This window comes from Miniopterus schreibersii (genome assembly GCF_964146895.1).
Source record: "Miniopterus schreibersii genome assembly, chromosome: 2".
NCBI lineage: Eukaryota > Metazoa > Chordata > Mammalia > Chiroptera > Miniopteridae > Miniopterus > Miniopterus schreibersii.
The window spans coordinates 25838051-25863396 of NC_138102.1; the positions used below are offsets into that span (position 1 = coordinate 25838051).

The following is a 25346-nucleotide window of genomic DNA, read 5'->3' on the forward strand; positions in this document are numbered from 1 at the left end:
ACCTGTTGAGCCAGGTTTCCTGAGGCGACAAGCGCCATGTGGAAGAGTCGACCTAGGGGACGTTTTTGTAAGAACCAAGTTTGTCCTTGAACCAAAAATCACACCCAGCACCATTCGATGATAAAATAGTCTGAGGGGACATCAAATTCACACCCCACCCTCTACTGATTCCTGGTCTCACACTCCCTGAGTGGTTCAGCACAAGGGATAGACCCCCAGTGGATGCAGGCTCTCTGTCTCTCCAACTCTGTCTCTCTGTCTCTGTCTCTCTGTCTCTCTCCTTCCCTCCTCTCCCCTGCACCCCCATATACACGGGAACCCTTCTCTTAAGGGACATCTGATGAGAACCTCCTGTGGCCATCTTTCTCTCACTGCAGCCTGTTTGTTTCCTTCAAAGTCTCAATTCACATAGTTTCCCGGATGTTCTGGGGCTTTCGACACGGACATTGCTGGAGCATGCAGGCCTTCGTCAGTGGGATTTGCCCGGCCGACGCCTCACAGACTCGGGGCGAGCCCTGCAGCAGTGATGTGTGCCCTTCCCACTACACTGCGCCAGGGCACACCTGCTGTCACGTCAGTCACAGGATAGCCTGCGCAGCAGATCCCACCATTCTTAAGCGACCCAGTCCCGTTTGTAATTAAACAGTCATTTCTGGGGTGATGCTCTGAGGCTAAATAGCTTGTTTCTCAAGGACTTTTTTCCACAAGGGTTTTGGCGTTCCTTGGTTGCTTGCCCCAGCTGTGATTCCTGTGGTGGCTGAGGCAGCAGGGCCCTAAATGGAAACTGAAACCCTCCAGCTCCCGTTTAGATGGCTCCGTGGGGACGGAGAGCAGCCACTCCCACACTCCGTGGCCCCTTCGCTCCTCCTGCCTGCAGGGAGGGCCTCAGGCCCGGACAGACCCTGAGGGAGGCAGCAGGCCCTGCATGTGGAAGGCCACCTGTGCTCTTGCCAACCTACTGCCACCACTGGCTTTGAAGCAGCTGCGCTGGGCCTGGCCCCCCGTGCAGCTGGCTCGCACCCCCCTTTGCCTCCTAACACTCTGCTGGGCCTACCTGTCCTCTTAAACCTAATATAACCGTCCAGAATCCCCTCCCTGTTGCTGGGTGAGTGTGCTCCATGGCTGTCACCTTCATTCTTCTACCCCCAGGAACTGAGCGTGTGTGTGTGTGTGTGCGTGTGCATGCGGGCATACATGGTTTTATTGGAGTGTTGCAACCTCTCCCTTCCTCTGAGAAGAAACACATCCAACCCTGACTCTGTCCCCCTCTCTGGTTCCTCACCGTTGGCTTCCTCTGATCTCTGCTCTCAGGGCCTCACCTTCCACACCAAGCAGCCCTGGTGGTAGCAGGTAAGGGAATGAATGTCCCTCCCACACAAGCCGTGACCCATGTTTAGGGTTAGCATGTAGGTGAGGTGGCGTCATTAGCTCTTTCCCATGAGGATAGTGACACTCAGAGATGGAATCAAGCTGTTGCAGGGCACACAGGAATGTGCAGAGCTGGGATGAACCCCCATCTGTGAGCCCCAGACCAGGGCCCTCCCCGCGGCATCTAACTGCACCCCTTCCCCTATTTACTCTAGAACTTCACTGACTTGAATTCAGACCCATGGAGGCTCCTTCTGCCCTTCTCTCTGTTGTGCCTCAGTTTCCCTTCCTCTCTGATACATACATGAGCTCTATTGCCAATAATAGTGCCCAACAGTGAGAGATCAAGCAGTAACACCAAAGGTAGGCTTTATTTGTGAATCTTCCCCTGAGTTCTCTGTGGACCCCAAACAGCTTTTGATCTCAGAAACAGGAGCCCAAGCCTGGGGTGTGCCTCGGGCCAGAGACTGGTCAGCTGCATAGAACACCCTCAATCTCACAACACGGTGGTCTCCTGCCATCTGAGGCCTTTTCTCCAGGAAGGGCCTGGGGAGCCCGCCGGGTGGTGACTCACTCTGAGGAGGAGTCAAGGCAGGCAAGAGGAGGAACACCACCCTTAGCTTTCCTGCTCTCCTCAGACTGTTTCTGGGAAATTGCATACCTGCCCACACTGATTTTTCTAACCTTGCAATGTCTCTTGTTTACAATACACTCGAACCTTGCCATGTGTCCTGTTTAAAAAAAAAAAAAAGGTACTGACATTTTGGCAAGTTTTTGTAGTGGGACTTTGAAAGTTTGCTTAGCAAGGTTACGCAAAATGCAAACTATATCAGGGCTTTTGGAACACAGTGGTCCGGACTGAGGTGACCTTTCCCGTTTTCATAAAGCACGTTTGGTTTTCATGACCATTTAAGTTGAGGGCCTGGAGCCAGTGTGGACAGGACTCAGGTGGGAAAGGACTTCGGTTGGTTGGAGCATCATCCTGTGCACCAAAAGGTTGTGGGTTCGATTCCTGGTCAGGGCACATATCCAGGTTGTGGGTTCAATCCTTGGTCAGGGCAAATACGGGAGGCAACAGATCAATGCTTCTCTCTCATATCAATGTTTTTCTCTCTCTCTGTCCTCTCTCTCTTCCTCTCTCTAAAAATTGATAAAAACAAACATGTTCTTGTCTGAGGATTAAAAAAAGAAAATAAAATAAAATTGCCCCGAGTGATTCTAGCACAAAGCCAGAAAGAAAGAGCTAGTGTTAAACGTCCCCACTAATGAGAAGCTCTCTGGGGCCCCTGACCCAGGGAGTCTGCCTTTCACCGGAAGCCCCTGGAGGAACATTCCCCCCCTTGTCTCAGTCCCAGGTGGATGACAGGCACCGGTGAAGAACCCCACCCTGACACCAGGCTGAGGCCGCCCAGCGCGGTCTGGCTCTGACCCTTGCTGTGGCTTCTCTCTGTGCTCCCAGAACCTTGGCCACTTATTCTCAAGTGTACTGGGCGAGGCCCATCCAAGGGGGCGGTTTAGGTCAATCAGAAACAGAAAAACACGTCATGAATAGAATCGGCCCCCTCGCGGTTTTGAGCACAGGAGCCATCCTGAGGAGTGTAAACCCCTGTTTTATAAAGAATAACATTTCCAGGAGGAATCACCCAGCCTGGTGAGGGAGAGGCAGGACCTAGTGTTCCAGGTGAAAATTTCATTTCCCACTTCAGCAGAGCAAGAGCAAGACCAGGATGAGGAACGGACACAATCACCGCAGACAGGAAGCTTATTCCAGGATTCAGCCTGTTCAGAGTGGCAAACGTTAAGAGAACACGAGACACCAGTGGCTGCGAGTGGGTGTTGGGTGGAATCAATCTAATGGGACGGGAGCTGCAGAGACGACCCCGTCACCCTGGGCTGGGGCCTTGACTTTCATGGACTTGTCGATCCACCTGAGGAAGTTGGTGACTTTGGTATAGATCCCGTACTTTCCTTTGTGCGCACACCCTTCCCCCCAGCTGACGATGCCCGTGATAAAGTAGGTGTCCTTGAACCGGGTGACGTGGGGACCCCCGCTGTCCCCCTGACAGGCGTCCTCGGGCTTTGTGTCATAGCCGGCGCAGAACATGTTTTGGGTGATGGTGGAGCTGGTGGACAGCTTGCACGTGTTCCTGTCCACGTAGGGCACTTCCAGCATCTTGAGGGTGACCGAGGGGCGGCCCTTCTCATGGGTGCGCCCGAAGCCGCTCACGATGCCTGACTTCTGGGTCATGAGCGTGGACTCCGCCCAGTCCTTCTCGGGCAGGCAAGCAGGAGCCACGTTCATGCGGAATGTGATGGGCGTCTTCAGCCTGAGGACGGCGATGTCGTAGTTATAGTTCTCTTTGTTAAACTTGTTGTGCTTTATGATCATTTCCACCTCGTGCACCATCTCGTTGCCATCTTCCTTCTCCGTGTTCCGGTCGCCTGGAATTCGGTGAGAGCACGACAGCGTTAGCTCAGCCTGGGCCACGCATTCACGGGTCGGTTACTTTTTATTTATTTTATTTTTTTACTTATTTTTTTTTTAGCCCCAGCTACCCCCTTCTTGCCAAGTCCCATGGGTGGGTTACTTTTTAAAGTAACTATTTTTTTTTTCTAATTAAAAAAATGGTAAATGGTCATTAGAAAATTTGAAAAATACAGGAAATCACAAAGAGGTGAATAAAAATGACCTTCAATTCCTCCACCTAGGGGCAACCATTAGTCACATTTTTCTATGTATGTTCGGTACTTCAGAGACTTTCAGTTCATTCATTTGTGGACAGATATTTCCTGAGAATGAGTTGTGTGCCGGGGACACGAGATAGCTGAAGGTCATATGTTCTAGGCTCACACTGTCTAGAGGGCCACCAGCAGCCACAGGGGCAACGGGGCACTTGAAATGTGAGATGCGCTGTGAGTGTCAAATTTCAGACTGAGAGTGCAGTCTGAAAAGGATCTACTTATTCATTTATTAAAAAATATTCAAAACAGCTCATAAATACTTTAAAACTGATTACATATTGAAATGACAATATTTTGGACATATTACTGAAACTGATTTCACCTGCCAACTTTTAAAATGCGTAACAGAAAAGTTAATGTAACTAGAAAATTAAAGTTACGCGTGACTCACACTTGTGGCTCACGTCCCACAGCTTTAGAGTCTGGTAGAGAAGGACAGACATTACGAAATAATCCCACAGACAAAAATAATAATCCCACAGACAAAAATATGAGAGGCAGAGGGACTCGGTGCTCAGCTTGTTGAACGGGGCTCTGGAGGCCTTCCCAGAGGAAAGGTCCCTGAGAGGAGGCCCATCTTGCCAGCGGGCATGGCTACCAGGGCCCCCGGGGAGGACCGTGAAGGAGGAGAACCGGCTCGCTCCGGGAAGGTCACCCCCCGCCCCTTCCTAGACCTGTCCAGACTCCGTGTTTTCCTCCTACCTCCCCCCTCCCCCCTCCCCCCTCCCCTCCCCCTCCCCTTTCCCCCTCCCCTCCCTCTCCTCTTCTCCTTCCCTCTCTGTGAAACTACCCCCAGCCCCCAACCTGGATTCCAGTAATTTTATCTAGTGTTTCAAACAAATTTGATCCAATCTAACGGTCTCTGAAAATAAGGAAACTACAGTGGGCCCTGCAGGGGCGAGGGGTGTGGCGCCACTTACCTACCCTCACCTTGAATCTCTGGGCTTGTTGGAGACAGTGAGCGGCGGTGAGGATGTAGAACTCATTCAGGATGGTGCCTCCGCAAAAGCCTTCGTTGTCCTCTTTGACAAGCAGAGCCTGCAACAAGCACGCCAGGGCCAAACAGTTGAGTTTGACTTGCTGAGAAGAAGAATCTGGAACCTTTAATTCAAGCCTTCCTCTCCATTGCCCCCGCCTGGATTAGGGCATCTCCCTCCCACAGCTGGTTGCCCGTTTGAGCCTTCCTCTGCTCCCACCCTTCCCCCTCTGCTGCTCTTTCCCAGGAGAGAGCTCTGGCATCTTCAGACTGGAACACAAGGCCCGAAGCAGCACATACATCCACAGTGCCCACCTGACCACTCGGGCTATGCCCCAGCGTGGCCAGTCCTGCAGACCTGAGCTCGCATCACCACACCTGCCTCATTGGCCATTCAGTCCAGGACCCTGGCACATTGTCCAAGACGTGGCTCATGGTTGACTTCGCGGCACCTTCCCAGCTCCTCCCAACCCACTCCCTGATTCCACAGCACAGGCTTTCTGGTCTTTGCTTCACCCCCCCAGCCAATGGACCGACTTATTCATTTACTCCACAGACATTTGTTGGGGCCCTAGTAAGTGGCAAGCACTAGCTACTGAGTAGGGTTGTGTCACAATTTACCTACCTCTTTTCCCACCTGGACTACAAAACTCACTCTGACAAAAGTTAGTCTGTTATTTCTTCTGGATCTGTCATAGCACTCTCTAAAGAGTTACATACAGAAAAACAATTCTCACTATGGTAAAGATCTTTATTGTCTATGTGGCTATGAATTATATACCCCAGACCAGGCAGAAGCCAGTCTTTGGAGAAAATGCTTGCCTACACTGGTGTGACTTTTGGGCTCTAGAAGAGATCCACTATTCAAGCCAGTATCCCACAGCCCATGGAATGCCAACCATCAAAGTTAATTTCTGTGGAATCCACGTGGCTACTTCTATAAGGGATTTGCACCCTGATTTGGGACTGAGGAGTATTCCACCTGAGGATGAGCATTGACTGGGCAAGTGAAAGTCACCACAGACAATTCTCATATTTTCCTTCTCCCCCAAAGAACTGGGCTTGCAAATCCAGAGATGGAGCATTTTTTGTCTCCCCCCCGCCTTTATCTTGGGAATTCCACATCCTCTAAGCAACAGTTATTGGCTGAGGGTATGTGTGGGTTAATGAAACAATTAACATCAAGTTCTAAAAGAATTCTTGAAGCTATTCCTGACTGTTACATAGTACAGATGCTCCATGACTTATGATGAGGCCACATCCCAATAAACCCATCGTAAGTTGAAAATATCATTAAGTCGAAAATGCATTTAATGCACCTAACCTACTAAATAACATAGCTTGGCCTCGCCCACCTTAACTACGCTCAGAACACAAAAGCCAAAACCCTGGCAACACAGTTCATTGTCAAGCATCACGTGGCTGACTGGGGCTTTGGCTCACGCCTGGCATCAGGAGAGAGTATCACACCACGTATAGCAAGTATGGGAAAGATGAATGTGTATCACTTTCACACCATTGTAAAATAAAAAAATTGTAAGTCGAACCATCATAAATCAGGAACCTTCTGTAATGTTTCTTTGCCTTTTTTTTTTTTTTTGCATAATTTATCAGCTCATAATCCAAATTGGGCGATGAGTGAAGGAGAGTCAGTCTTTCTAAGGCTTGGCCACCATCTGTTCTTAAAGATGGAGATGAGGTCACTTGCCAAGCCTGGAACCAGGAGAGTAAGGATCATGAATTCCCCACAGACTCCCTGAGGAACCCTCTGGTGAGGATCCTTTTGCCCACGTGCCCTTCCCTGTGCTCTCTGCCCCCGGAGTTCCATCTAAAGCTGCTCTCAGAGCTCGGGGCTGGACGCCTCCGCCCTGTGTGGAGCGCGTGCTCTTCATCCCAGTGGAACCTCGTCACACTCCCCTGGTACCACCTTCGCGGCCTTTATCATACATCAACTTGAATTGTGGTCATTTGGGTGGATCTCAGCCCCCTTCCTAGGTCTAAATGTCCACATGTCAGAGAAGCAGCCCCGATGACCTCATAGTCTACATACACAACCCCAATTCTGAGCCTGACATACAAGTTCTCCATAAATAAGCGTTGAGTGAATGAAGACTAGATGCTGAAACATCCTCCCTTGGGCTCTTGATAATTCAGACAAATGCACACCTGTCATGTAGGTTGCAGGTGAGGGGTGAGCTGAGGTAATTTCTAAAGACTGTCGGCAGCTCTGGGATTTTACTTGTAGGAGAAGCCATTTTGGCTTTGGGCACTAAAAATATATTAAGTCTAAGTTAGGATTGCCAGATAAAATAGAGGACAACCAGTTAAATTTGAATCAAATAAATAGCAAATATTTTTTGGTAGAATAATATGCCCCATGTAACATCTGGTGTATACTTACACTAAAAATTATTCATTGTTTTTCTGAAATTCAAATTTAAGTGGGAGTCCTGTGTTTTTAATTGCTACATCTGGCAACCCGTGTCCAAATGAACAAAAAAGGAATGATTTTTTACCTTTGATAATGAACAGATGTATTTTCCTCTAAGGTACTCTCTGCCTCATTCAAATTTAAGTGTTTGAATAAAATTTTTTTAACAAATTAGAAAGGAAACAAGGGGAGTAAACCTTTTGGTCTCCAGTAAAGCAGAAGAGCAAGCAGAGACCTCACCTACCACCAGGGGAGCCACCATTTACCTGCTCACCCAAGCCTTCTACTGTAGGAGAGGTTTTAGGGCTCAAATCTTGAGCACACAGATAGGAATGGGCAGCGGGGGTGGAGGGCGTAAGCAAGGGCCCAGCTTCTTCTCATCTCAGGTTCCTTCAGCACGGGAGCTCAAAGCCTGCTGAGGGTCCACATGTGTGCTTGGGCAACATGAGCCGAGCCTCAGTGGGTGTGCCAGCTGTGCCCAGCCAGGATGGGTCCCCCATCCAGTTAACTCACTAAACGCTCTCCACACTTACCTGCCAGGGACACTCGCCTTCTTTGCAGTCCCTCCCTCCCACTATCCTGACAACTGAGCTCCCATCTTCCTCAGGGCTCGGCTCTGTGTTGTTCAAGTTCAGCAGATCCAAAGGGTTCTTGGTGGGTTCCAGGTCTCCAGGGTCGTACTGGCCCAGTGTGCTGATTTCGGGGGGATCCTCGCTGCTGTTGAAGGCCTGTGCCATGGATCTCTTCCTACGTGCCAGAGTGTATTTCCCACAGGGAAAAGGCTCTGAAAGAAAACAAACAATGGCCTGGGGCTTCAGCAAAGCAAATATCTCTGTGCACCACATACACAGTTCACTGTGCAGCAGGAGGCGTAGGGGAGGCTGAAGAGAGGGAGGGTCTAACCCTCAAGGTAACGGGGTGAGAGGCCCTGAAAATGCAGCTGGAGAAGAGTGAGGTGTATGTTTGGTAACTGGGAAGGGTGTGAGGAACTTTTGGGGTGCAGAGTGCTCTGTGTCTTGATAAGGATTAGGTTCCAAGGTGTATATGACTGTCACAATGCAGGGAACGCGCACTTCCTTTCAGTGCCCCCCACTATGTGTCAGCTTCACCTAAATGACAGTGCTGTGTACACTGACCTCTGGGGCTGAGCAGTATACTGGAGCCTTGAAGGGGATGTCTGCAACCTACTTGGAAATGCATCCAGATAATAAAGCAGCTTGGGGTGGACAGAGGACAAAGGCGGGGGTGCTGGCGTTGGTGTGGCAGCCAGGTGATGAAGCAAGTAGAGATGTGAATGGTAGAACCAGGGTAGGGGCCTATGGGTGCTCACTGCCAAATCCTGTCAACCCTGCTGTGTGCTTGAAACATTTTCCATTGAAATGTGTTGTTGTTTTTTTAAAGTGTTCTGGGAAAAAGGGACAACATATGCAAACAATCCAAGGCGTAAGAAGGAGCACTACAGTGTGGATTTGTATGATTTCTAACAGTGATAGCTCTCCTAAGAAGCACCACACACAAGGGAGATGTCAGTAAATATCAGAAAGCTTCCTTTCTGTATCACCAACTAGGGAACTGAGGCAGAGAGAGGGACCAAAGCAGGACAAAGAAAGGGAGACCTGTGGAGGGCAGACCTGAAAACAGACGGCTTCTCTCTGCCACCTCCTGTTTGTCTAAGATCAGATAAGCAAAAACGTAGTTATTTTTGGTGCTTGCAGTGTGTTCCTGCAGGACTTGAAGGGCCCTCCCCACCCCCAGCAGACTTGGTGCATGTGCTAGCTGGAGATAAAGAGTTCTGTGTTAATATTTGTAATCACTGCCCTTTGAAATTCTGAATTAGGAAGTAGTTGACCTGATTTTATTTTCAAACATCACATTTTATTAAACTGATTTGTAATTATTCCTGGAATTTAAACAAAATTTGCATGCATGTTACAGAATCTACCCCTATTGTTGAACCAGCTTAAGTTTAAAAATCTCATTACCAATAGAAATGTAAATGACACTGTCTTTTACTTATTGTGAGAGTTAATGTTACCTAGTTGCAGTCATTCTGGAATGTTCCTGCTTCTTGGAGTGGGCCTAGGACTCTGCATCCCTCCCCCCCTTCACCCCCCAGTTGATGCTGAGGGTTTTGGTCATTCAGGAAACCAGGCTTTGAGAAACAAGTTGGGGTCACTGTGAGATTAAGAGAAAGGAGTGGCCTTTCAGAACCTCTGGTTCAAGGTTGGCCTTGCAGCAGGGGAGGAACTTCCTATAGTGAGCGAGACCTGGACTCTCCCACCCCAGGGACCTGGCCCATCTCTTAGCCCCTTAATAGGCCATGCCCTCTGTGAGCTTCTAGGCCAGACTCATGGTGTCTGGCTTTTATAGAGAAAAAGAAAAAATAAATTTGATTAACATGGGGGCCCACACAACCTAAATTAATTCTTGAGGGGCCTCGGCTGCCCTCCTGTACCCTTTTCCCAACTCCACAGCTCCCACAGTCAAGCCTGCATTGCCTGCCCCTCACTGGCCTGCACTCTCATATGGTCCACTGTAAATCTCAGTCTCCCAAACCTCCCACCCTACCCAGGGGTGTAAAGCATGCCTTCTGCACACTCATTATATAGTTAGGGTTTGCTATGAGCCAGGCACTGTGTGAAGTGCCTTCCATGTATTAGTCCCTTAATTTTCACATTCACTAAGTAGTTAGATAATATCATTGGTCCCATTTTTCACATGGCTCACAGAAAAGTGGGTCTATTTCCATAACTGTGGCCCACCCAGGATGCTCCAACTGCTCTGCTCACCAGCACTGGCACTGGCCTCTCTGACTCAGGGAGCCCTGGTTGGGTAGCCCCATGCTCCTCCTACCTGTGGAGATGCAGGACTTGCCATTGTCACCCAGGATGTACCCACTGGCACAGGAACATACCACGGTGTTCTCCTCCTCTCCGCAGAACTGGTCACAGTCCCCATTGTCCAGGCTGCAGAATTTTCGTGTCACTGTAGGAAATGCATTAATGAAACTTCAGAAATCATTCAGAATGGCCCTGGGGTCAGCCAAAAGGTGTCCAGGAGCGGCAGCTCTGGACTTGGGATGAAGTGATGCATAACTGATATTCCCGTCAGAGAAAATTCCAAAGTAATCCAATCCAAGAACACATTCTAAAGATTATAAATTAAGTAATTTAAAAGAAACGCAGCCCTGCCTGGTTTGGCTCAGTGGTTAGAGAATCGGCCTGTGGACGGAAGGGTCCGGGGTTTGATTCTTGCCAAGGGCACGTACTTCAGTCGCAGGTTCGGTCCCCAGTCCCAGTGGGGTGCGTGTGGGAGGCAACCAATCAATGTGCCTCTCTCACATCAATGTTTCTCTCTCTCTCTCCCTCCCACTCTCTCTGAAAAGCAATGGAAGAAATATCCTCGAGTGGGGATAAACAGAAAAAAAAAGGACAAGAAATGCAAACCTTTCTCTTTAGGGAAAACTGGTCTAATTTTTATTTAAAAATTAATCACTATACTAGGAAAACTCTTGGTGACTTGTCCATGTAGAATTAATTAAATATTTCAAATTTTTATCATTGGACAGTTCCAACACTTAGTGTTGACGTTTGCATTAACAATGAGGCGATTTAGAATCATTGCCTAAGACCAGCAAGAATGTAAATGACAGCGGCCAAGGAGGAAAAGTCAATTCTCGTCTCCGTGTTGCTGGCCCACATGGTTCATGAAGGCTCCTCGGCCTCCCTTAGAGGATCAGAGAGGTGACTGTGTGTCTCATGCTCGAAAACTGAGTGGACTGCAGGGCATGTTTGGGGTTGTGCTGTTTCGTTTTCCTTTTCTGTATCTACAGCGGCCCCTCAGCATGGAGCACAGACTCCAAATCAGGAGTGATACGAAGCTGTTCCCTTGGACATGTTGACCCCTTCCCTCCTCCCCACGTCTGCCTCTGCAGGCAGCTCTGAGCAAGAAGAGGGACTCACGCAGTTCACAGTTTTTGCCCTCATAGCCTTCCAGGCAGGCGCACGTGTACTCCCCCAGGCCGTCTTTACACAGGCCCCCGTTCAGGCAAGGGCTGCTCTCGCACTGGTCGCCGTCTGCAAAGGAAGCGTTTGGAAACAGGGCTCGCAGGCGATTTCCGTCATCACGGGAATCCTGTTGATCTTGGCACACATTTTTCAGAGTGAACCTGGAGATCTTCCTGTTTCCCCGTAAACAGTCTCTCCTATCTGAACTTTATTCTATCCCCGCCTTTTGTGGCTGTGTGTACGTGAAGCCCTTATCTAACTGGATCACTGACGGAGCTTTCCAGTTTGTGCTGAAATGACTGACCGGATTTTTACATCAGAGTGAGGCGCTCTGGGCTGGTGACCGTGTGGGACCAGCTGGAAGGATGGAGGACATGGGATTGTCTGACACTGCTTCTGGGCCGAGCATTGACAAGAGGGATGTTAGGGTTCCTCTTTCCAGATGCTCTGGGGGTAACATGAGAATGCAGAGACAACTGCTCAGCACCAACACGGGACTTCATATTTCTTGGTGCATTCGTACAATCTAATTTAGAGATAAGTCCAATAGTCATTTTGGGAAATTTGAATGCTATTGCCAGAATGAAAACATGAGTCATGATTAATACCATTTCAGGTGCTATAAGCCTTAAATCAAGGTGGTTACCTGATTTGAGGACCCAATCTTTCAGGCTCTATTTTTTTTTCTAACTAATATACTTGGATTTCAAAAAATTATCACTAAATTTGGCATTCTCAAATGAGAATAAACTAATTTAAATATATAGTGAAGTAACAAAACTAGGATGAGTATAAAGTTACTATAAAAAACTACTTTACAATAACTTACGAAAATTCTCAGAGGGGAAAAGTGTTAAATAAGTAGGACTTAAACAGGAGTAGAAAGGCAATTCAGAAAGCATTTTCAAAATTCAAATACAATTTCTCCCAATTTAAATATCCTAACGAACCCCTCTCATTTAAAATTAAAATAGAAAACATCTCACCTTTGTATCTATTCCAGAATTCATTCTAAAAGGGAAAAAAGATTTTAAAGTACATTAGGGAAAACACAGACATTTTACAACAATAACAACCATAGCCTAGTAATTCAACGTGAATAGAGTACTTTCCCAACCAGAGGTCATTTTCTGGAACAAAATGCTCTAGAACTCTTCAATCTAAAAGGGAAAGTTTTCCAGATCTTCTGCATCTATAAAGGTGTGGCTTCAATCACCATCTCTGTTGAATATTGAAAATTTATTTTCAAGTTATTCACCAAGAAATGGGTTGTACCAAAAATGGTTTGCTCTGTTTGCTACTCCAATGAATGGTTTTTAGTTGAAGTACCTGGGTCAAAGATTCAATAAAGGAATGAGTTATTGGTGAATAATAATGGTAATTTAAAAAATGATAATCGGTAATTAACTTAAAATAGGGCATCAAGAACCTATATGTTAACTAAAAAGTGCTCATAGATTAAAAAAATTTTTTTTTGCTGTCTGTAGTAGGTTGAATAGTGTCTCCTCAGCCTCCAAATTTAGGTGTAAACTCACAATGTGACCTTAATTGTTAATAAGGTCTGTGCAGATGTAATTAAGGTTATCAACTGAGATGAGATCATGCTGGATTAGAGTGGACCCTAAGTCAGTGAGAGTGTCCTTATAAGAGACAGAGAAGGACACACAGAGACACAGAGAGAAGGCCACATGAAGATGGAAGCAGAGATTGGAGTGATGTATCTATAAGCCAAGGCATGCCAAGGACTGCTGGCAGCCATCAGAAGCTAGAAGAGAGGCATGGAATATATTTTCCCTCAGATCTTCCAGAAGAAACAAACCCTGCTGACACCTTAATGTCTTACCTGTGGTCTCCAGAACTGAGAGAATAACTTTTTTAAGGCACCCAGTTTGTGGTTTCATTTTACTTTTTTTTTTAGTGTCTTAATATGGAAGCTTAGAATATCAATTTGAGACCTTTCATCTTTTCCAATAAAAACTTTTTATGCTATAAATAAATTCCCCTATAAGTGCCATGTTGCTGCATCCCACAGATTTTATATGTTGTATATTCATTTTTGTTCAGCCGAAAATATTTTTGAATTTCCTTTGAGACTTCGTCTTTGACCCATAAATAATTTAGAAGTGTGTTGTTTAATTTCAAAATACTTGGAAATTTTCTTGTTACTGATTTTGATTAATTTCATTATGGTCAGATAACATTTTATATGATTTCAATCTTTTAAATTTGTTAAGATGTGTTTTATGACACAGGATACAGTCTATCTTGTAGAAAGTTCCATGGGTACTTGGCAAGAAAGTGTGCTCTGCTGTTGTCGGGAATCTTATAACTATCAATTAGATTCAGGTCAAGTGATGTCTGGAGAACTGCAGGGGGAAAAATGATAAACTCACAATTCTATGGTGCCTTGAATTCTAGTCGTCTTTAATGCACTGCTGTTATTTACTTTTCAGGGTCCTCAAATAGCTGCTCCATGCAGTCTCTTCAGGTTTTCTAGCTATAGTCAGTAGGAGACAGGGTAGAGAGTGCTTTCTTCATATTACTTGGAACCAGAACTTGTTGATAACTTTTGATCCAGTAATCCTTCTCTGGAGCAGCTATTCTTAGAAGATAATTCAGAAGAAATATATATATGTATGTATATATATGTGGGTGTGTGTGTGTTTTCATATTAGCAATATAAAAATGACTTACATGGCCAAAACATGAGAAAAGTAAATATGTTGATACAATAAAATTTAATTTAGCTCTTTAAAATTTAAAGTATGGTAACTATATATAGAAGTAAGGAAGAGTGAGAAATGGTGCTGAGAAGAAAAGTAGCACTGAACTTGGACTCACATTACAATTATTTCTATTATCTAAAAAAACTATGGATGTGTATGTGAAGTAAAGGAAAATTTAAAAAATAAAACTAGTTCTTGAAATTATGAATAACTTTTAAAAATAGACAAATCATTTATTTGGTAATGAGTAAAAATGAATTCTCAATTCCTCTTCTCTCCTCTGGTGGCTGAAATGAACACTGGTAGTCAAGCGGATAGAAACATACAAGGATCCCTGGCAGGCCTTGATCTTTTGCAGAAATACAAAGATGTCTGAAGCACACAACTTACAATTACTATTTGCTAGACAGACGTGCCAGCTGTGTTTTCCAGTGTCTTAGTGGTTGTTACATTCTCCTTCCCGTCTTCAGGTTTTATGGTAGGAAACACAAGTACTTCTTCAGGGTTGCTGGAGTCTGGGAGACTGGCGATGCGGCCAGTGCCGGTGCCCAGCCAGCTGGGGGGTTCCATGGCGGTGCAGAGCTTTTCCTCTAGGAACACGGCCTCCTCCCCATCAGCGGCTTTGGCTTGTTCCTCCTGATCTTCCTTCCTCCCTCTCTCCTCCCTCCCTCCCTTTAAATTTTTTAAGAGTTAATTTGAGCCAAAACTGATGATAGTTGCCAGGAAGCAAGATCTCAAATGCTTCTGTCTTGTTCTTCAAAAAATGCTTGCTGCTGCATGGAGCTATTTAATCCGTTGTAGGCACGGCACATTTCCTTCAGGACAAACAGCTCAAAGCGCTCAGTGAGACGCAGAGTGGTCCATTTGGCCAAACACCTCATTACCTGTAGGCGGTCACAGATGAATGTAGGATGGCTGCAACTCACTTTCAGGAACGCTCTGACAAGATTATCAAAGACTCTGGCTGTGGTCTGAGGCGGAGGACATTCAATAGCTTTTGCCACACAGGCATTATTAAGAATTTTTGAAGTTTCTTCATTCTGAAGAGGCTAGTTTCTGGCAGCTTCTGGCAGCTTAGTTTCTCCCAGGGCTTTCTCAAGTTCTTCTATCATGCTCTCTGGAAGGATGAGGTGAAGTCAATCTCATGGGTTTGGCCTTCTGCGCCATCGGGATGGTGGGTGATCTTGTCTGTAATATGCTTCACCATCCTTGATACAATCTCCATGATTTCATGAGATCATAATAATCTGCAGAGGCCATGGAAAACTCACAGGTGGTGAATTAAAGTCAAATCATCTGGAACTGGCATCCAGTTTCACAAACTGGGTCGATGCCACTGCCCACCAGCATCTTATGGTAGAGTTCTGGGGCAGTTCTTCTCTGTAAGTTCATATCCAGCTTATTGTGGTAGGTGATGGAAAGCTTGATCCCAGTTCCTCCTGAGATGACATTCCTCAGAGGAATTTCATTGTCTAGGAATCCCAACTTATCCAAAAAACTTCTTATATATGTGAAGCTATTAGTGTGGATGATAAATTTCTTCTTCACAAAGCAGTTCAGGGTCAAGCCCAAGTATCTTCAACAATATCGTGTTTCCTTGTCTTTGAGGCTAAAGTGAGGATGAGGTGAGATATATGACCAAGGAGGCGGCAGTGTGACTTTGTGGAGAATGATGCTAGGCACACCCTTCTCAGTTTCCCCAGGATTCTCCTGAACTCCAATTACATTTCTCAGAGGCAGTTTATTATCCACATGAATAAATTCTTCTTTTGATTTAAAATTCCTTGAATTGGCCATGATTTGCGACTTGACCTGTTCTTGAAGGGCACAGAAGATGGACTTCCTCCAGCTCTTCTCTTGTGGATCCTACCTCCTGCCTTCAAGTGATGTTGGTTAGGTGGTCCGCGGGTGCAGCAAGTGAGCCGGTCTACACGGAGCCTCTGTGGTGTGGGTCCCCTCAGCGCCCAGCATCTGGTGGATGCTCCACTCTGGTCCTGCGCTGTGGGGGGCGGGGGCAGGGTCCACTGTCAGTGATGTGGTGGTGGCAGCAGCAGCCTGGCAAAACTGTCTCTCGCAGAGCTCCTGCTTGGTCTCCTTCTCTGCTACTTTCTTCTCAGTGGTCAGGTGACTTCAGTTCATTCTTGCCCAGTTTCACTCGCCACTACCCACTGCCACCTCAGCTCTTCATGGTGGCCATCTTTCCCAAGGGCCCTACCCAAGTATGTGACTTTTAGGAAAGTGACAGGGCCTCGACTATTCCAGGGGTAAGGGGAGGGCACCTTTGGAGGTGCTGCCTTCGCTGCTATGCAGGCTCAATGTTGGGTCTCAGGGCCCACCATCTATAGCTCTTAAGGATGCAATTCAGGTATTGGTTGAGGGCATGAATAATTTTTAAATAAACTTGTTTTGTTTTAGAATTGATTTAACAATACCTTCAGAAGTTCTCATAACTCTTGTAACTGATTTCGGGCCATACCTTCTTTTCAGTTTCCCACCCACGAAACAAGTTGATGTGCGGTGGGTAAGGAAACAGGAACGAATGTCCTTGCAAGCAGTGGAAGAAGACAGGCTCTCCACTCCGCACACCAGAAAGTCTTTCCCTGGCTGCTCTCTCCTGGCAGAGGCCACAGCACAGAAGGGCATGTAGTGTGGGCCTGGCATGGGCTACACGGACAGCCTCCAATAGAGGGGTAACCAGCATCCCCATTCGGGCCCAGCATAGTCCACAACTGATCTCCCTGTGCCACCAACCCTTACCGTCTTCTCGGTGTCCTCAAAGACTTCTCGGGCCTCTTCGTAGGAGCAAGTCTCTTCCTCACATTCTCTTTCAAGGTTTCCTTTCTTGATCTCTTCTAAAAAGGAATTTGCCCTCCGGGCCCTCTCCAGGACAGTGTGGGCATGCTCCCGGTTGATGAACACTGGAAGACAAGGGAGGACACAAAGCACTTTATCAAATTACCTGCTCTCCCCCCAGCCTGTAGTATCATGTCACTTCCATGCTGAAAAGGTGGAAAACTCCTTCCTCATGAACTAAGGCAGCTGGGAAAGAAATGCCCATCACCCTCATGACTCCTCCTTGAATGACAGTACAAGACACTTGTTCTAGACCCCACACACCCTTCTCTGGAGAAGCAAACACGTCCCATCCAATCAACTTACCATCCTCCCTGCACATTCACACCCAGCTATTGGGTGGTCAACCCAAACCTCTTTCTTGAACTTTCCCTTCTCAGAGTGGCTCCAGGTCACTGTCATCTGCACCCTGCCACCCCCCAGGCTACTCCACTCTGTGCTTTGGCTCAGGCTGTACCCTTCCACTCCCATACGCATCCTGAACCTCATCCACCCTTCAAGGCCTCAGCTCTGAGTAAATGGGGAGTTGTGATACTGTTTTGATCACGATCTACAATTAAAGGTATGGCTTATATCAAGTCCCAGGACTCATGTATACACAATTAAAACAGAAGTTTCAGAATAGTACTTACTACTATTTTGTTCAAAATAGTACTTATTACAAAATTTTCTACTTAATTCTGTTCTATTTCATGAAAAACAAACAAACAAAAAACAAAAGCACTAAATTGATTTCATGACTACAAATGAATCACGACCTGCCAATTAAAATGTCTTGGGTCAGAGAGTCTCTGGATCCTCCCTATGGTCTCCACAGCAGAATCGTCCCCACCTCTCTGCCTGAGTCTTATCTGGCTCTCACCCACTCCTTTTCTCCTTTTCATTGTGACACAGGAGGCCCTCGATTCTTTTCTTTGCCCTCTGCGCTCCTCTCTCTGTCTTTTCCACGGAAGAATTTAGTCTCACCATAATAAAGACTCTCCAAGTTAATATTTCTAGTCTCAACTTTCATCCTAGTTCTATGTTTTCAACTCGCATCATGACAGCTGTCTCCCCCTCATCTCAGTACTCCAAACTTCCATGTTCAAAACTAAAAAACCCTACAGTACTACAGAATCAAGAAGGCCTGGGTTTCCAGTGCATCTTGGTCACCTACTACTTAATATTGGCAAATGGAGATTACAATACATACTTACTTCTTAGAGTTGTTTTAAAGGATGTATACAACTCCTACTGTTCAGTTTGGTACACAGAAGGTGCTCAGTAAAGGTTAGCTTCATTCCTGCCTCAGATTACTTTCCCTTCCAAATCCCTCATTTCTTTGCGTGACATCAATATTATACCAACAACATCAGCCTCAAACTTGTTATTAGTGCTCCCCTCCCCCTCTACTTCAAAAGTCTGCTTCAGTACCAAGTGCTTGCTCTGAAATAAAATCCACACATCAGTTTCTCTCCTCCGTCATTCCCCTACATGGATTTCTTCCCTGTTCTGTTTTTCTCTTTCACTTTTGGACTTTTCGCCGCTTTCTCATCTCCCACACGCCTGGGCCCCCTCCGCCTGCTCCTGCCCTTGCACTTGACCCAGGATGCAGACAAAGCCCAGGCGTGATGCCACCTCTGCTGTCTCCTCCGACTTGGCTCGTTCCGCTTCTCTCCTTTCTGAGCCTTTCCTTTTTGGACAGGCCCTGGGGTCCTGGAAGGTCCAGAGACTCCCATCTCTCCAGCCTCGTGCTGGGCAGCCCCTTCCCTCTGCCTCAGTTTACTTTGGCGGAGGCAGGGGGCTTCTCTCGGTCTCTGCCTGCCACTTCTTTCTTCTCTCCCTCTCTCCACCTCCCTTCCTCTGTTTTCTGTCTCTCGTTCTCTCTGTCTCTCTCTCTGTGTCTGTCTCTGTCTTTGTCTGTTTCTGTCTTTCTGTCTGTCTGCCTCTGTCTCTCCATGTGTTTCTATCTGCCGGACTCTCCACCCAGGGGGAGGCACACCTGGCCCTAAGCTGCCTTGGCTGAGACCACCAAGCCCAGCTGTCTCGTGTCAGCATTTGACAGGGGACAGACACCCACTGTCCATACTGTGGAGGTTCAAGGGCGCCACCCCAATTCTCCACCCTCTCGCCTCCTCCTTGAGGCCACCTCTGCAGCCTCCAAGTCGAGGGCCACTTACCACTTCCCCCTGGCAACAGGAGGCTGGCCAGCGAGGCACTGAGCAGGATGAGGCACAGCACGGCCATGCTGTGGCCTAGGACAGCGTCTCTGTCCCCACTGTGACAGGCTCCAGGGCAAGGTTCACTCACCCTGGATCAGAGGGTGGATGACTGTCCTTCTGCTTATCACAGCCTTCTGATTGGAGCCTGGGCTGGCTGTGGGTGAGGGACAGGGGCGGGTGACTATGCTGGGGGCATTGTCACCTGGCCTGTACAGCTGTGGGGAGTCCTGTTGGAACCTCGTCAGTAACCATATCCAGTGGGGCCTGCTTCAGACACAGGAACTTTTTGTTCTAAGAAAGTAAAAATGAGATTGTATAGTTTTCAGACATGTATGTGTGGCTCTCATTTCACCATTACAATCATGATAAAAGCTAAGTATCATTTCCCTCATCTTTTCTCCAGAGTAGAAAATTGAGGCTTAGAGAGAGTGAAGTGTCTGTGGTACATGTGGGACTTGAACCCAGGACATTCCACCTCAGTGTCTCTTGCTTTTCCCTCGGTCTGAACCTGTCCTCTGCTCACAGGCCTCTCTCTCCAGGTGTTGCCAGATGGGGCCCCACAAAGGACCTCTAGCCCAGAGGGTCCTGAGCTTCAACTGCATGCCAGGCTTGCACCCACCCCCTAAATTTAGGGGCTCTGGGAGGCAGAGCTTGTCTTGTGACCCTTCCATGCCACATGATTCCTGTGCACAGGCCCCTACACATCCTTCGAGGAGGATACCCCCTGCCTGGTGTGCCTGGAGGGACTGCTCTGCTGGAACCCTGAGTGATCTGTTGACTACAGGACAAGCGGGCTCAAGGTCCAGAGGGTCTGTGACAGGAGGAGCTCCTTGGCGTGCCTCTCAGCCCCACGCTAAGCTATGGAGAAACATGGCTTCTCTTGACAACTTGGCCTCACATACTCTCCTGGGGGCCAGGCTGGAAGGGGCAGGGAGAATGAGCCTAAGTCACAGCCTCACGGTGTAGTCCATTTCTCTAATGCGAAGCTCAGTACGCGTCATCTGGGAGAAAACTCGGAAGGGGCCACGGTGCCTGAGCACCAGGACTAGAGGCAGCTTCATCACCCAGCCCCTCCCTGAGGCTCCCACTCTCGGCTTCCCTCACGCAGGGCCAGGAAGTAAGGAAGGCACCAGATCCAGGGAATACGAATCTTGCTTCTTGGCTCTCATCAGGGCTGTGTCTCTTTGCAAGAAACGACAGACGTCAGGGAAGGGCCAATCACCGCAGGACAGTGGAAGCAGCCCGCCACCTTGGCAGCCGGGCTGGGGAGGGAGGTGTGTGTGCTAGGTAGTGGGTGCACACCAAGCGCCAGGCCTCACTGCCAGTGGGGAAACCTCTGGGACTCCAAGCATGGTGACACAGCCTGAGCTCCTGGGCTGACCAGGGTCTCTGCAGCCAGACCCCAGGATCTGGAGGAAAAGGCCTGGGGAGTGGCCTACAAGATGACTGCTGCTCTGAGAGAGACAGAAACAGAGACAGAAAAAGACTGCACTCTATTCCAGAGTGCCCATCACTCACAACACATTTCGCACATGGTGGTTGATTACCCAACGCCCATGATCACTTGGTATAAGTCTCATCATCTTGTCTGTTTGTCGCTCTGTCTCCAGCATTTAGAGGGGTGTCTGGCACACAGTAGATGCTCAATAAACACCAACAGATGGAGTGAATCAGTTCAGCCCCGTAATGTGCCTGCTCTGTATGCTGAGACCAGGTTGGACTTTCACAGGGTTGTCACTGTGACATGCAGAGCCTGGCCTGACAGGAGCCCTGCCCTGTCCCTAGAGCCTGGTGGGCTGGAAATGATCTAAGTGCCACTCACAGAAAGATGGAGATGATCCATAATGGTTAGCATATCTCTATGTCAAGTGTTAGCCTTCAGGGATTGTCCCGATGTCACGTGGCACCCATGCTTAGAGTAGCTCTGTGAGAGGGAGGCTTGTGTGATCCATGGATGACTGGGGAAACTGAAACAGAGCCAGTTACCTGCCAGGACCCTGTTTAACCTCATGTGGGTCTGGGGGACTCCTGGCCTGGCCACATCAACCCCATCCCCTCCTTTTCTTCCCAGGAGTGGGGGGTGTCCAGAGAGCTTTCATTTCCAGGAAGAAATAAGAGACTCACTGGGCTGAGAGCCTCTGGAGATCTCTTGCATTTTGGTTGCAGAATTTTCCCTAAGTGTCTGTCGCCTAAAAGTTGAGCTGGAGGACATCTGGATGTTTGCAAATCAGCTTTACCATCCATGATGACATAATTGAATTCTCCCAGATGCCTCACTCCATGTGCACTGGTTTCATTCTCATGACAAGCATTGAGGTCTGCTTCCATTTTAGAGATGAGGGAACAAGGCACAGAGAGGGTAAGTGGCTTGGCCAAGAGTTACAGGTGGAGCCAGACTGACTCCAGGAGGTCTGGCCCTATGTCAGGTCTCTGAAAGTGCATGTCTGACCACTTGGTGAGATCCCTATAAGATACAGCCTTACCAGAGGACCAAACCTTTTCTGTAAAGGCCCAGATCATACATTAGGTCTATGGGTCAGATGGTCTCTTGGGTCAGATGGTCTCTGTCCCAACTACTCAATGCTGTGGTTTTAAGCAGCCATGGATGATTCGTAAAGGAATGGGTGTGTCCCAAGAAAACTTTATTCACAAAAACAGGTGGCTTGGACTCAGTCTTAGCTATAGCTTTCAGGCCCTGGTCTCCTGAAGACTAAATATGACCTGCCTGTCCAGCAGAGCAAGTCCTGACACCCTAACTCACATGTGTTAAGTACTTGTGGTGTTCCAGGCATGGGACAGGCCAGTTGCTGTCCTCCAGCTGGGTCTTGAGGGAGGGGAGCGCCCTTTGGGTTTACTCCACCTGCCTTTGCCAAGTTCAAGTGGGGCCCATTCAAACTTCGATGCTTGTTTTACTCTTTTTAATTTTTATTTTCAATTTATCTTTATTGTTGAAAGTATTACAGGTGTCCCGTTCCTCCCCCCCCCAATTGACCCCTTCCACCTCATTCCCATCCCCTCCCCAGGCCTTCATCCCATTATTGACTGGGTCCATGGGTTATGCTTATATGCATATAACTTCTTTGGTTAATCTCTTCCCACCCTCCACCCCTCCCCTCTTCCCTCTGAAATATGATCATCTGTTGCATGCATCAATGTCTCTGGACCTATTTAGTTCGTCAGATTCTTTTGTTCATTAGCTTCTTCTTAAAGAAGACCCTTCAACATTTCCTGTAGTGCTGGTCTGGTGGTGATGAACTCTTTTAGCTTTTTCTTGTCTGAGAAGCTCTTTATCTGACCTTCAATTCTAAATGATAGAAGGTAGAGCAATCTTGGTTTTAGTTTCATGTTTTTCATCACTTTGAGTATTTCTTGCCACTCCCTTCTGGCCTGCAAGGTTTCTGTTGAGAAATCAGTCATATGGGTGCTTCCTTGTAGGTAACAAACTGCTTTTCTCTTGTTGCTTTTAAGATTCTCTCTTTGCCTTTAACCTTTGGCATTTTAATGATGATGTGTCTTGCTGTGGGCCTCTTTGGGTTCCTCTTGTTTGGGACCCTCTGTGCTTCCTGGACTTGTAAGTCTATTTCTTTCCCCAGAGAGGGGAAGTTTTCTGTAATTATTTTTTCAAATAGGTTTTCAATTTCTTGGTCTCTTTCTTCTCCTTCTGGCACCCCAATAATTCAAATGTTGGGCCTCTTGGAGTTGTCCCAGAGGCTCCTTATACTATCTTCATATTTCTGGATTCTTTTTTCTTTTTGCTCCTCTGGTTGGGTGTTTTTTGTTTCCTCATGTTCCAAATTGCTGATTTGATTCTCAGCGTCCTCTACTCTACTGTTGATTCCCTGTAAATTATTCTTCATTTCAGTTCGTGTAGCCTTCATTTCAAATTGGTACTTTATTATGTCATCAATTTTCTCAGTTATTTTCGTATAACTCTTACTAATATGGTTGAGCATCCTTATAAACAAAATTCTGAACTCTGTATCTATATCTGTTGCTTGGATCTATTTCATTTTGTTCCTCTTCTAGAGATTTCTTCTGTTCTTTTCTTTGTGACATGTTTCTTTGCCTCCACATTTTGGCTGCTTCCAGGTGCTTGTTTCTATATATTAGGTAGAGCTGCTATGTCTCCTGGAATTTGTAGAGTGGCTTTGTGTAGTAGGTGTCCTGTAGGGTCCAGTGGCTCAGCCTCCCCAGTCAGCTGAGCTGGGCCTTCTAGGTGCTCCCCTGTGTGGGCTGTGTGCACTGTCCTGTTGTAGTTGAGCCTTGGTTGCTGTTGGGGTCCCTGGGAGGAATTGACCCCCAGGCCAATCAGCTGTGAGGACCAGCTGCAACGACAGCCAGAGAGCTGCTGTGCTGGAGACACCCCTATGGAGCAGGATTTACTTCAGGGGAGCTTTGGTGTTCACCAAGTGTGCCCCTTGAGTGTGTCACTCATGGATGTGGTAGGGTTGTAATCCAGCGTGGTCGAGTCTGAGCACCAGGTGCACTGTCTCTGGGGCCTCCGGGGAGGTGCAAAGTCAGCCTGTGCCAGTGCCTTGCCCAGGGCCACCCAGCATGAGCTACACAGCAAACCGTAGTTGGCTGCTACTTGTGCTGGGCTTGGCTTTGCCCAGGAGAGGCCAAGCTATGAGCCAATGCAGGCTGCCGCTATTGCCAGGCCTGGGGCCACTTATCAAGCTGTATGGGGCAGCTGCTGCTTGTTTGGAGATTTTAGGAAAGTCCTAAGCATGAGGCTCGAGAGGCCACTTGCACAGAAAAGCCCCTGGAAATGGCCTGGATGAGCAGCAGGTGGGGAGGGGCGGGGCCTCTGGGAATCACGGGGCGGGGCCAAAGGTGTGAGTCAGGTGCTGGAGACTCAAACATAGCGCCTGCCTGCCGGCTGTGTGCAGGGAGGACTCGCCAAAGGAGCAGCGGCTTCTGCCTGCTCTTCTGCCTGGGAGGAAGCCGCCCCCCACCTCTCGCCCTGACTTCAGGCAGGTTAGTTCCTCCCCGAGTGTCCCAGGTCCTTTCAAGCTGCTCCCTGGCTCTGGGCTCAGAGGGGGCACGTCCAAGGGAGTCCGTGTGCAGGCCCTGTAAGAGGAAAGCCGGGGGCTCCCGCAGCCTCCGCAACCCTCAGGGACAGTCCCCGCTGGTTTCACAGCCCGGAGCTGTGGGATGTCTCCTCCCGGCCCTGGAGCCCTGGGCTGGGGGCCTGCTGTGGGGCTGGGGCCCCTCACTCCTCCGGGAAACCTCCACCATCAAGATTCCCTCCGGGTTTCAACCGCCGCACCGGGTGTGGGCCCGCGGCCGCGTCTCCACAATCCAGCCCCGTCCGCCCGCGTCTCCGCCCCTCCTACCGTCTCGATGCTCCTTCAGTTCCCTGGTTGTGGGGCTTCTGCTCAGCCGGATTTCAGGAGGCTCTGAGTGATGGTGGTTCTGTATTTTAGCTGTAATTTTGAGGTGGTTGCGGGAGGCGGCGGGTGCTGCGGTTCCCTACACCGCCATCTTGTTTCCTCCCGTTTTACTCTTGATGGCAGGCTACCTGAGACCTGTGTGGCCCTCGGATTAGTGTGCCCATAATCACCCGAGGGACTCAATAAGCATGTAACTCACTAGGTCCTACCATCCTGGGCAGGACGTGGGAACATGCATTTTGTGGAGAGTCCCTGGTGGCTCTCAGGCGGGTGTCCCCAGGGACTGTCTTTGAGGACTGTCATTGACGAGGGTCTTTGCAGGAAAAGAATGCCCAGTTCTATAGGGTTTTGGGAGCCACAGCCTCCAAAATCTATCCAGAGAGCTCTCGGGTTTTAAAAACCAGCCTCCAGGTAAAAAGGTTCATTTCTGTGGCGTTACCAACAGCTTGATGATACGCGCCAGGGTCTCAATGAAATGAAAAGGCCAGTCCAGGAAGGCAGGCTGCCGGAAAATACCCGCTGAGCAGATTCAGCGGCTTGTTGCCCGCGGGGAGAATGGGTGGCAAATGGAAGGTAGAGCCTTTTATGTAGCCTATTTTATGGCCAAAGATACATATACAGAACAAATCTGGAAGGATAGCCACCAAAG

The 25346-nt window shown here is 48.1% G+C and overlaps 1 protein-coding gene across 1 annotated transcript; it reads right to left on the reverse strand.

Moving 5' to 3' along the window:
* Positions 1-3038: 3038 nt before the first annotated feature.
* Positions 3039-19388, reverse strand: F10 (coagulation factor X). Its single transcript, XM_081127702.1, has 8 exons — positions 19263-19388; positions 17008-17168; positions 12511-12535; positions 11480-11593; positions 10371-10502; positions 8051-8301; positions 5031-5148; positions 3039-3810 (listed from the first exon to the last, which is right to left on the reverse strand). Exons 1-8 carry the CDS (start codon positions 19327-19329, stop codon positions 3215-3217), a joined length of 1464 nt encoding a protein of 487 aa, XP_080983828.1. The 5' UTR covers positions 19330-19388; the 3' UTR covers positions 3039-3214.
* Between the last annotated feature and the right edge of the window lie 5958 nt (positions 19389-25346).